This window comes from Populus euphratica, unplaced genomic scaffold (assembly GCF_000495115.2).
Source record: "Populus euphratica unplaced genomic scaffold, PopEup_1.0 scaffold44.1, whole genome shotgun sequence".
NCBI classification, from domain to species: Eukaryota; Viridiplantae; Streptophyta; class Magnoliopsida; order Malpighiales; family Salicaceae; genus Populus; species Populus euphratica.
Window position 1 is genome coordinate 1566260 of NW_011499865.1, and position 12779 is coordinate 1579038.

At 31.1% G+C, this 12779-nt stretch overlaps 2 protein-coding genes across 2 annotated transcripts; one reads left to right on the forward strand and one right to left on the reverse strand.

Annotated features, from left to right (window-relative positions):
- The first annotated feature begins 5609 nt into the window (after positions 1-5609).
- On the forward strand, positions 5610-6737 carry LOC105126057 (uncharacterized). Its single transcript, XM_011026781.1, has one exon. It carries the CDS (start codon positions 5610-5612, stop codon positions 6735-6737), a length of 1128 nt encoding a protein of 375 aa, XP_011025083.1.
- A 280-nt stretch (positions 6738-7017) lies between these two features.
- LOC105125995 (F-box protein At2g32560-like) lies at positions 7018-10440 on the reverse strand. Its single transcript, XM_011026689.1, has 5 exons — positions 9730-10440; positions 9451-9530; positions 9084-9262; positions 8600-8674; positions 7018-7499 (listed from the first exon to the last, which is right to left on the reverse strand). Exons 1-5 carry the CDS (start codon positions 10423-10425, stop codon positions 7312-7314), a joined length of 1218 nt encoding a protein of 405 aa, XP_011024991.1. The 5' UTR covers positions 10426-10440; the 3' UTR covers positions 7018-7311.
- Between the last annotated feature and the right edge of the window lie 2339 nt (positions 10441-12779).

The window sequence follows — 12779 nt, forward strand, 5'->3', positions numbered from 1 at the left end:
CCCAACGTTTACTTTGTTTCTTGAAAGTTTGGTATTTTTTTAAAGGAAGGGGTGTCGTGTTGGAGAGTTTGTAGTGCAGTAGGCTTTTAGGGTGGATAAAACGGGGATTTTGGGTTTGATGATGGATCTTGAGAAGACTGAGTTCATGAGCTTGGATTTTGGAGATTGCGGGGTTTGCGGTCTGATTTGGAGGGTTTGCACGTGATTGAATGGTTAGAGAACTTTCAAGTTTTTTGTTCAAATTTGAAGCGATTAATGGCTGCGGCAGGTAACTTGGTAGGCCATGTTAAATTAAAATTTACCAATTTAATCGATCCCATATAATTGGGTCTTTGATTTTGTAAGATAAGTAGTTCTTATGGTTTTAAAAATCATAAGTTGGTCGATTAACTAGAATCCATTGTTAATTTTTTTAATCCAAACAAAACTTTTTAAAATTAATTTTTGTTATGTTTGTGGAAGCCATAGCTTGGAAAACTTGAACATAAAAGAAGGGTTTTTTTCAAAATAAAAACAATTAAATTGTTGTGGAAAGCTAATGGAAGAACCATGTTACAGCCAAATATAATAATGCAAGATTCAACATTGAGTTTTTTATACAGAAGCATTAACCAACCATTACACTAATAATCCTTGAAAAAAAAACTATGTCATTAATATTTTAATTAGGGGTTGGAAATGGAAAATAATAATAGTGATTAAAAAATAATTAATGACATTTTATCAGTCACTCTTTATAATATATTTTTTTCGATTTTTCAAACTCAAAAAAACACAACAAATAAAAAATTTTACCACTGAGTCAACACCTTATATTTCCAATATTTGAGAAAAAAAATTAAGAATGGCTTAATTTTCAATAACTTACAACATAAATTATTTTGGATTTAATGGAACAAAATTAGTTTATAAAAATACATCATAAACATAATTTTTAATTATTATCATTTCTTACTATATATATATATATAGTAGTTTTATCTTATTTTATATATTTGTAAGTGCTCAAGGTATATCATTGATTATTTTTTTAGTAAGAATCTTCAAACTAATTGCTTTGGTAACATTATTTAAATGTATTTTAAAAAGATCTTGTTAGTAAAACCAAATTTCTATTGTTGTATGTTTATACACCTAATCAAGAATGAATAAATTGAGTTTAATTTAATCAATGAAAAAAAAAAAGCAATAATAGATTGATCTATAGCCCATTAAATAAAGAAAAATAAAAAAAGATAAAAAAAATAACGTAAAAAAAACTAGTCTTGATCAACCTAGATTAACATAACTAACTTATGATCTTAGTAATCAATGCCGAGCAACTCAATATATTTTATCAAATTCACGTTAACTTTTTAAACTCGTAACCATGAAGTCCAATTCCCGGGTTATTAGACCCATCGCATCTAATCTAAAAGAACCATGAAGTTCAATTTTCAATCAATTAAATATTAAAAGATAAAATTTAAAAAAAAATCATACAAAAAGATTTAAAAAATAAAAAAAAATCATACAAAAAGTTTTTTAAAAAATAGCAATTAAAAGAATGATAATCAAAATAAAAAAAAAACAAAATAAATTTTTTATTTAATTGAAAGGCAAGATTGTAATTAAAGGGTGAAATTGAAAAGAATGATAACTTTTACAAATGGACCAAGAAATAAATCATAAATAAAAAAATAAGAACCAAATTAGAAAATAAAATACCATCAATTTAAAATGAAAACCATTAAAACTTTCACAAAAGAGACAAAGAAAAAAAATAAAAATTTAAAGAATAAGGATTAAATTGGAGAATATAATACTTAATAAATTGAGATTGAAGGTTGAAATTGAAAACAAATAATTTTTTTACAAAATAGCTAAAATAAAAAATTATAAACCAAAAGAATAAAAACTAAAGTTAAAATACCAGCATCAAAGATGCCCAAGCTGTAATTTACAGCGGAGGACAAAGAAAGTAAATAGAAAAAATAAAAAGGCTCACCAATAACAATGCAATCACCATCAAAAACATGCGTCGCAACAATAAAAAAAGGCTAGAATAACTCTTAAAATGAGACGATGGAATTGCATTTTGGGATGTCAAGAAGGGCTACAAGCGATATTTAAAGAGCACGAGCACCTTTGGGTTGACTATACAATTACAAAAAAAAAAATGAAAATTGAAAATACTTATTGACCTTAAGCTTAAATTTTTTACTTTTAGAGTAATTTTGTTATTTTACTGTGTATTTTAATTATTTTTTATCTTTGATCAAATATCAAATAGTCCCTCAACTTAAATTATAATAACAAAACAATTATTGTAAAAAGTACAAAAATATCCTTCCATGCCAGGTTTAAATTTTTTTGCTTCTAATTGTATTTTGGTTATTTCACTATGCACTTAATATATAAAAATAATTATTTATCTTTAATCAATTTGAAAAAAAAAAAAAACAATGTGAAAAGACTTTAATGAAAATAATTATTTATCTTTAATCAATTTAAAAAAAAAACAATGTGAAAAGACTTTAATGTCTTTGGAAATTAGCATTAAGTTTTTTAGGTGAAGGGGAAAAGAGTTATTACATTGTTCCAAAGAAAAATATAAATATCTTTGTAGTTGCAGTATTTTTCAAACACCAATTAACTCTTTTAAACAAAAAATTACATAAAATATTGTCTAAGGAAAATATTTTCTATATCAATCAATTATACACTCATTATTTTGTCAATGATCCCTTTTAAAAAAAGCATGCCAACTTTTATATAAATAGTGATGAAGTCTTGAAAAACCTTAAACACATTGATTTTTTTATAGCTTTGATTTCGACCGGTAACTAACTTGTAAAACAAGTTCTCTATTAGGACAGGACCTTGATACTTGAATTAACAAATGTAAAAGAAATGTGTGTGTAAAAAAAAATAATGTGTAAATATAGAGTGTTTATGTGGAGCGGTAATATATGACGTCAAATATATTATAAGAATATATCTAATTTTCTTGTCTTACTTAATGATATGTGATATTTATAAATATTAAATAACATATTAACTTAGTTGATGGAGAGAGAAAAATAATAAGGAATAATGTGTTTTTCAAAAATTGAGTTGTTAGTTGGTGTTATTGTCTTTAATTGATAGATTAGTGGTTAAGAGTAAATCATATGGTGGGGTGTGGTGTGATGTGTACTGGGTGGTGCATGCTTAGATGTGTGCCTAATAGGTAAGTGCATAACATTTAGATAGCCAAAAAAAGAAATGATAAGAGAGAAAATGAGAAAGAAGATATATCAAGTGAGAGAGAGGAGGGAGAGTGGATAAGAACAGTGTTTGAGAATGCAGTTTATATATATTAAGGAGAGAGAGCTGATTAGAATAATTTTTAATAACATGATAGAAATTATATTTTTAAAAAAATTAATTTTTTATGTTTTTAAATTATTTTAATTTATTATTATTAAAAATAATTTTTAAAAATAAAAAATATTATTTTAATATATTTTTAAATAAAAAAAATATTTTTAATTATAACCATTACTATATTCTCTAATACCATTACACTACATCATGTGTGGGGGAGAGAAAAGGGAGAGCCGATTGGGCTGCAAAAAAGGCAACCCTGGTTGGCCTGACAGCAACATAACCAAGATTACTGCCATTTTTATTTTTATTTTTAATCGAAAATTGGGGACCATATGGTATTTATGGTTAATTTAGTTTAATTCCTATTCCCTGCAAGCATAGCATCATCGTCATATTTTTTTATAACGTTTTCACGTTTTAATGCATCGAAATCATGAGATAATTTCTGCATCTAATTTTAGAAGAGCTTTTCTTCTCCTTTAGAAAAGTCTGGTATTTGAAACTAGAACACTCGTGCACTTAAGGGTGGGGGCATGTTAAATGCTTAGATTATTTTATTAATATTTTATTAATTAGTTTTATGTATTTTTTTTTGTAATTTTCAATTGAGTTATCATAAAATTATAAAAATTTACGTTGAGTATTCTAATATAATTTTTTAACTTAGATTAAAATTTCAGAAATTTTAAAGAAATTCATAAATTTAATGAAAAATCATAATTTAACTAATTTTATGTTATTGGACGTAATTTTCAATCCAACTATTAGATTGAGCTGAAATTTTATGAGAAATCTTAAAATATATTGAATAAAATCTTGTTAAAATTTTAGGATGAATAGAGTTTGGTAGTACTAACAAAAAAAAAAGACCATCATATAAAAGCAAAACGAATCATTAAGGGTAAAATTATTATTTATCTTTAAAAAATAAAATAAACTAGTTCTTCTTTTCTATTTGTTGTCGACTGGACAGGGGGCAAAAGCAGAATAGAAAAGGAACAAAAAGAAAAGGTGAGAGAGAAAGAGAGGAAAATATAAAAAAAATTCAAGAAAAAAAATAAAAAAAACTAAGAAAATAACCTTGTAAATTTACAAAGTCCAGCTTATAAAATATTAATCTAAGAAAAAATCAAGTGAAGGAAGGAGGAATTGAAAGGGAAAAAATTTAATTATTTTATTTTTTAATTGATATGAGATTATTATTTTATCTTGGTTGAGGGATTGTTACAATATTAATTCAAATTTGATTATATATTAATTATATTTCACAAAATATCGAAAGATTTAACTTCAATAGTGAGTTTATTTTTACTTTTATTTTAATTTTATGTATTTTTAAATTTATTTTTTAATATTTTAAGTAGTATATTTGAATTAAAACTTTAAAATTCATGTACATAAGTTAATAATTAATTTTTAAAAATAGTTGTATATTTATTTAATAACTAAAAAATTCCTAGCTATGCCCTATACACTAATTTAGCTTTTCACCCTTTAGATTATTTTTTTTTAACTCATAGTCAATCGTGAAATTTGTTCCTCGATTATGTGTATCTGGGATAAAAAGGCACGCATGGTTTGGATTCAGATTTCTTGAATGATTTGATGATAAGCGACTTGAACTGATGACTATCTTCTTGTCACTCTTGTTGCTAGAAGATTTTGTTCACCAATCCATTTGGGAACAAAATCTTCATTATCTTTCAACACTCCAGCCACATCTTAGTCCGTGATTCGATTATGATATTGAGTTTTCGGCAGATCAATCATGGCACTTGAACGATTCTGTAATTTAAATTACAAGACCAGGCATATTGATGAACAGGGATAGGCATGAAGACAAATCATGAAGACACACATTTTGTCACGTAACACAAGTAAGAAGTCACGATTTGGTATAATCTAGTAGTTGACCGAGGATATATAATGCAAGAAATTCGTAATGATGCCCTTCTCATTCTATAAACAATAATAATATTGTTGTCATTGACTGGACTTTCAGCAGTAGATAGGAAGAGACAGACACCGAGAATCTCTCCTGTATGTTCAAAATCTTTGAAGGATATTTTGGAACCTAGAGGAGACCCAACCCCTCATGAACACATGCATGCAACATCTAGTGTCTGCCTTGTTTCTGGAGCAAAACTCTCCGTACTCTATCCCATTTTCAAGCAATCTTTGTTGTTAAAAAGGAAATAATTCTTTGGCATTTATATCCAAGGCAAGGCCTCTATACTATACAGTATACAAAACAAACCATGGCACTTGAAATCTCAAATTGTTGTTTCTTCATGAGTGCACCCACAACTCCAAGTGGATTCAACCTAGACGATAATATGTGTTTCTACAGTGCACCAACCAGCCTTACCAAAGGGACCTCCATTGCTACATATGATCTTGAATCCATGCCCACCACACCAAAAACATATGAAGATGCAAATTCCAATCTTGATGACTTTGAATTCGAAACTAGTCGGCGTTTCAACATCGGTGATATTGATTCGGGAGGTAGTATGAGATATGAAGATGCGATGGAAGAGCAACAAAAGCACCAACACAAGGAATCACTTCCTGCCATGGCATTTGCGGATGAATTATTTTGTGATGGTAAGGTGATACCACTAAAGCCTCCACCGTGTCACAATCACAGCTCAACTCCGACATCCCCTGAGTCCCAAATGGCGAAAATTAAAATCTCATTTCCACGACGGAATGTGTGGAACGATGATTTTGATCCATTCATGGTAGCTTTAAAGACCGTCAAGGGAGAAAGAAAGGGAAAATGGCAGAAAATCGACCATACTCGGGCCCGGTCCATGTCGCCTATACGATCCAGAAGTGAATTGATGGACTGCATGCATAAGCAGTGCAAGAAATTGGATCCTATCAGGCAGGATCTGAATAATCAACTGGAGCTCAATGGGTTGCCCACACGCATATGGATTCCAAATGTAACAAATGCTAGTCCAAAAAGGCTAGCTGAGTCCAAAGGAGTTCTGTTTGCAAGAAAAGCTAGATTGATGAAAATGGACCCAGAGTGGCCACGAAAGCCCGATAAGACAACTCTTCAAGGGTCCATGCTAAAGGCTGGAAAGAATGCCAAAGAAAAGGGACAGCCTAGTGAGAGAAAAAGCAAGAGGCAGAGTATGAAAAACTTTCTGTATAGGAGTTTATCTACGAGGAGAAATGATGAGCATAGAAAGCAAACAGAACAGACTGTTGAAGTTTCAAAGCCAGAAACTAAGAGGAAGTTAAGCTTTAAGTCCATGGGGTTAGTTGCCCGCAATGGGGAGAAAGGAGGGTCTCAGATAACCAAGGTAACACAGACACGTTATAAGCCAAAGCTGTCTCTGTGCATGGGCAACGGAGCAAAATATGTTGAATGAATAACCCATATTGTTTGTACAGGCTATTTTATAAGGTCATCCTAGTATCATTGTGGGATTATGGTAGTAGCTATAATGTATGGTTTACAATTTTTCTCTTCCTATTCCTATTGTATAAAACATTGACTTGTATTGCTTTAATGGCTTCTTGATGGCACGTTGTTTGCGAACACTTTGGACTTGCTTTCTTCTTCTTGCTTCCCCCCCTTCCAAGAGCATACTTGTCTTGTTTCTTGCTCTTCATCACATAAAAGTTGTTCTCATAATATTAATTCCCAGCTTTGATTAAAAAATTTATATACCATTGTAAATGTATACATAATTTGCAGGATGGCGTGAAATGGGCACACAACCCTTCTCGAGAAAAGTAAGAAGTGGAGACGAGGAAAACAAGATGAATAATGGCTGGCTAGCGCATTCGTGCTGCTAAATTACAACTCCTATTTCCTGCTTTTCTATACTGAATTTAGCAAGGCAGAAATTCAATTGGAGAATCAATTTCTTGGATGATATATAGGTTTCCATGTTTGCACTCGTGGAATCTGTCGTGGAACTTTAGTGTTGCAAACAATGACTATTCCAACACTTCAGTCGGCCAAAGCCTCTTCCACCTGGAAATCTCTTCATTGTTGTATAGCTTTCTGATCCCTCCATAAAATCCATCTGCCTCATCCCCCTCCTCCCGATGCTCTTTCCTGTTCACCGCCGTGCTTCTCCATCGTGAGCCAGGAGTATACTGGTGGAACTCCAACACTACAGTGTCTGTTCGCAGAAATTTGATGTTAATTAGAGTTAAAAGGACCGTAAGCAAAGACAAACTTCATTTGGCTTTTGCAATCATAGACATGGATTGCAAATAAGATGTATTGACATCATTTCTCGAATCTTGAAAATAATTGCATGACCTATATACGCAGTCAAGAATAAATTTGGCTTTTGCAATCACAGACATGGAGCAAACAGAAAAACTATCATCATTTAACAGAAATTCCTAGGGCTAGAACATGAGGCGCTTCAACTTTTGTCCAGAGTCAAAACAGATGAATAAGACTCATCTATGCAATGAAAACTTGGCTTCACATTTTTAACAAGACTGCATTTTTTGCAGTACAAATAGAGACAAACATTCTCTCTTTATCAAGTTGCAACTAGCATGCCAAAAAGAGTTTCTTTTCGATGATGTAACTTGACGAGCGGGCCATCAAGTGGTGTGGTTTACTTAAAGACAATACAAGGCCATTAAGCTTGCAAAGAAGGCAGAAAGCTGGATGAGAGATTATAAGCTTACAATGGGAAATTTATTGCAGCCCCACTTTGCTAAAGATTCCAACTTAACAAAGGGAGGCCTATAAAAGACATTAAGTTCTATCTATGTGGTTGGCCATAAATATTCCACTGAGACAGAGGTTATCAAAATGTTGGTGGAAGCTGTGACATTTTGACAGGGATTTGTCGCTGGGACCAATCAAATAGAATAACTTGGTGGTCCACATATTGAAACACCGAATTCAAGAAAAGGACTTGCCCAAAACCCAAAACTGGGTCCAAACTGTGAAAGTAAACTGAGCTTTATTTTTATGCCAAACACAGTTTAATGGAAAGATGTCCGTTGCATTTTTCACGAACATGATTATATTATTCAAGTGTACTGGCACAGTTTGGAACTCTCTTTCTTTTCTCTCTTCGAAATGTTTCGCCCAATGCTGCCAAACGTGAAACCGGACTAAAATTGTGTTATTTTTTAATGTTCAACAAGATGATTTTAGACATAATAAAAGTAAGATTCCTCAAAACCTTATCTTTGAGGCAATCAAGCATAAAGTGGTAATTGCTAGGCGAAAAAAAAGATGAAATGAACTCACCGCGATTATGACACCGGCAATAATTTTCATTTCCATCACATGACTCCAAGTGACCTACAACACCATACCACCAACCTGCAAATATGCATGGTAATATTTAATCAAACATTAAATTATTTTTTAAATCTGATTAATATATTCAACATACACTTCTAACTATGTACTACAAAGAATTATGCATTTATTTAGGCATGTTCTATAGAAAATTCAAAGCGAATCACTTCAATATAAAATAGGAACTCTGCTGTCTCTGGTTCCTACAGACAAGAATAGTATTTTTTATGATAAAAAAGTTTCCCTAGATTTTAAAGTTCACCAATATAAATCCACTTATCTCTAGCTCTTCTTCGTAGACAATAATGAGCATATTGGGGTTGAATAATTCTTATTGTATGGAGTAAATACTCTGATATTGATATATCTAACTTGGATAAAACATCGACTAATTCTGATTAGTAGCAAGTTTCGGGTATGGAGAACAAACCATAAGGGAACTCTTTATTTCTTCTCCACTGAATCTCAATATGATCTCCAGGGCGTAAATCATTTAAGCAATCAGAGATATGTAGATCATGCGGGGAGGTATCAAAAGGTGGTGCTCTAAGCCTTTCCCATAGCACACCACTTTCTGTGGCAATTGCTCTCCTCCCATGTGGTGGGTACCTGAGATAGACAAAACATATAAAATTCAATCCGCTAGATCCACTTACCATATCAGTATTATTTTAACATCAACATCTTTTACAGAAAAAAGCTAATTCCAGAATCTTTAACACCCTATGAATAGTAACTATGATGTCCATAACAATCTATCGAGAATCATGGTCCAAGAAGAAAATTAATTTCATTACCTGACTTGAAATGTATCCGTCCCTGGATCATAACTTAGATTAGCATCATAGCATGATAGTATGAATCCGATGTGCCCATTCTGCAATACAACATAAGTAGCATTTACTACCAGGGATGAAAATTCATAAAACCTAACACATCAATCCTCTGGAGGGTGTTTAACTCAGAAGCATAATTATAGAATTTGTAGCCTTGAAGAAGTAAAAACTACTCAAATTTAAGCTCAATTATAGCTAATTAATTAATGTAAACAAAAAAAAAAGGATCGTGATCGATACCTCGCGGTTAAAGACTTGAGCAGGGAACGAAAACTTGCCAGTTTCAAGAGCAAGGTACCAAGACATGATTGAATTAACAGGAAGAGAACTCCTCTGCTTGCTATTGTTAATAGGATCAGCCTTTGGGGTACTCCATGAAGAAGGCCAAAACATTGACAAAAGCCTCGTAAAACCTTTTGGCTTTCCTTGTTTGCAACTTCCCAAATTCTTTCTTGAAGCCACATGCCATTGCCACTCCCTAGAAGCAGCAGGGCCAATAACCCTGCCCCATTTCTGCTTCATATGTTTTTCCCATAAATGATCACTCACACACCTTTCCCTCAAAGAAGTACACACGCCTGCCATGCTACAGAGCCCTGCAGGAGGCAACCTCTCAAGAATGCATTCCAAGGCCAATTCAGGCAAGTCCAAAACAGACATCCCTCCAACTTCACCATCAAGAGAACTTTTTTTTGCTCTTGCACTTGAACCTAGGCTCATATTCTTAATTGTCATTTTTAAAGGAATTCTATCGATATGAAAAACTTTCAAAAGGGTACTCCTTAATGACCCCAAATAAGAGAAGAGAAGCAAGTCCTTCAAAAACCAGAATGACAACAATCTCATTTCACTTGTCCATGGAGGCAAAGGCTTGACAGGGAGGGGCTTTAATAATAGGACGAAGGAGAAACAAGTAATGAAGAAGTAAAGTAGCATTAGAGATAAAGGGTATTTATATCGCCGATCAAACTCAAGTTTGACACATAAACTATTGGATAAAATAGTGGAAGATCAATGGATGGACCAATAGTGAAAAAAGGAAGAAGAAATGGTAATAAAAATATTAAACAAAGAAAGAGAGAGGAAAGGAAAGGGAAGGAAACGAATTAAGTCTTCTCCTTTCCTTCCTCCTTCCAACAACAACAGTTCCCACCTCTAAAAAACACAAAACAAAAAAATATATATTGATATTAACAAAGTGAGATCTTTTAAAAAAGAACAATCTTTTTTTATCATAAAATTCATAAAATGGGGTTTTACTGGTATAGAGAAAGCCCGCCAAACCCGCAAGTGGGCCACCTTTCAAAAAAATAAAAAAGTTTAAATTAGACCAAAAAGAAAAGCTTTCTCCTATCTATGAACACCCCAAAGAACAAAAAAAAGAAAACAAAAAAATTCACTTGTGTGAGATGTCAGCTATCATATAAACCACCTCAAGAATCCAGAAGCAGTATTAGAATTCTCAACCCTTTTTTATATCTTTTATGGACGCCAGTGCACCCACAGCCTAAACAACTGTCAATAAATAAATAAATAAATAAGGAAAATGGGGTATGCCAGTGCACCCACAGCTTAAACAGCTGCCAATAAATAAATAAATAAGGAAAATGGGGTATTAGATGAGCCAAGAAGGAGAGAGCTAGTGAAGTTCGTGGGGGTATTCAGATTTGATTTGGGCTTTTGATACATGGAAATCCCAAGAAGAATACAAACCAGAAAAAAAATACAGTAGCAGGAAGAAGGGCTAGATACAGAGGCCCATAACTCTCTGAAAATCTAAAATTTGGCAAGTAAAATCAACAAAAGAAACAAGCTTCAAGCTTTTAAAAAAAAATAAAAAGGTGGAGAATACAGATCTGGGTAGTTGAGATAGAACCCCAATTAGGTGATTCAACCAACTCCCCAGTATCTGTTTAGAAACTAAAAACCAAAAGAGACAAATATTAGCAATAAAGAAGAGAAAAAAAAGTGAATAAATATTGAAGAAGATGATTAATCTGGAATGTGGGGTCCCTTTTATCCATCATTTTCTCTCATCAAATTCTCCTCCACCTCCCATTACAACACCTCTCTCTTCCATATATAGCAATGCACTGGCATTGGATAGAAAGAAGGAGATTATATTAAGATTTATGTGATTGAATGAATGAGTGGTTATAATTAAAGCGATTTCTTTTTTTGGCATGGATGTGAAGCAAAATCGTTACCAAAATCTATCTTTTTTTTTTTCTCTTTCTTTAATTGTTGTGTTCTTTAGATTTTTTAGAACTTGAAAGGAAATTTATGTGACTAAGAAAAGGAAGCAGTTAGGATTATCAGGAATCAGGCTTCCCATTGGTGGTTAGACAGATTTCTGGGTTTTGTCATTATGCAGACAGTCAAAGCTTCTTATCACCTATAGTGTTTTACTGTAAGAGCCGGCACCGTTAACGCCAGCATAAAATTACTATGAATGGCAATGTTAATTTTTTGACTAGTCATTTTGGTGCTCAAAGATTTATTTTAGGTGATTTAATCCTTTTTCGGGGTTAATTGCTTCTTATTTTTTAGTTAACTGTGAAATTAAAAGAAAGGAGACCATAATAAAAATGATGTCAAACATGGATAGCATGCTAAAAATTTAAAAAGAAATATTTTGATTTTTAAATTTAAAAATAACATAAATTATATGATTCTGATACCTTTCAATTTAATTTTAACATAAAAGTTTGTTTATGTTATTTTATTATCATTGATTAAGAGAGGTCGTCAGTTTGTTTATATTATTTTATTGTCATTGATTAAGAGAGGTTCTCAAATTATAACCGTAAAAAAAAAATATGTATATCATTAATACTTATTTAAATCACCAAAATTATTAATATTTATATTAAATTATTTTATTTAATAAGGGAAAATTCATGTTAAATGTATTTTTTTTGTTTAAAGTTTGTGAAAAACATATCTAAACCTGGGTAAATTCTAGATTTTGGGATAGTTTTTAAGTTTTTTTAAAAAATATGAATAGATTTATCATAATTTCTAAAATGTTTTGGATAAAAAATAATTAAAATAAATTTTTAAATAAAAAAATTTAAATCCTAATTTTGCAATCATTACAATAATTTACCGTATTTTGTATTTTAAAAATATTTTAAAAAATAATAATTTACCGTATTTTATATTTTAAAAATATTTTTTAAAAAAATTAATTTTTTTAATTTAAATTAAAAATTTATTGATATTTTTATATTATTTTGATGTATCAATATAAAAAAATAAAAAAATATTATTTTAATATTTTTTAAATA

What these genes read in the sequence shown, in the direction of transcription:
- LOC105126057 (XM_011026781.1), top strand. Translation starts at nt 5,610, where the DNA reads ATGGCACTTGAAATCTCAAATTGTTGTTTCTTCATGAGTGCACCCACA.
- LOC105125995 (XM_011026689.1), bottom strand. Translation starts at nt 10,425, where the DNA reads ATGCTACTTTACTTCTTCATTACTTGTTTCTCCTTCGTCCTATTATTA. An exon ending in CTCAAGTCTTTAACCGCGAG is followed by an intron (nt 9,531 to 9,729) that starts GTATCGATCACG and finishes GTTGTATTGCAG; the next exon opens with AATGGGCACATCGGATTCAT. An exon ending in ACGGATACATTTCAAGTCAG is followed by an intron (nt 9,263 to 9,450) that starts GTAATGAAATTA and finishes TGTCTATCTCAG; the next exon opens with GTACCCACCACATGGGAGGA.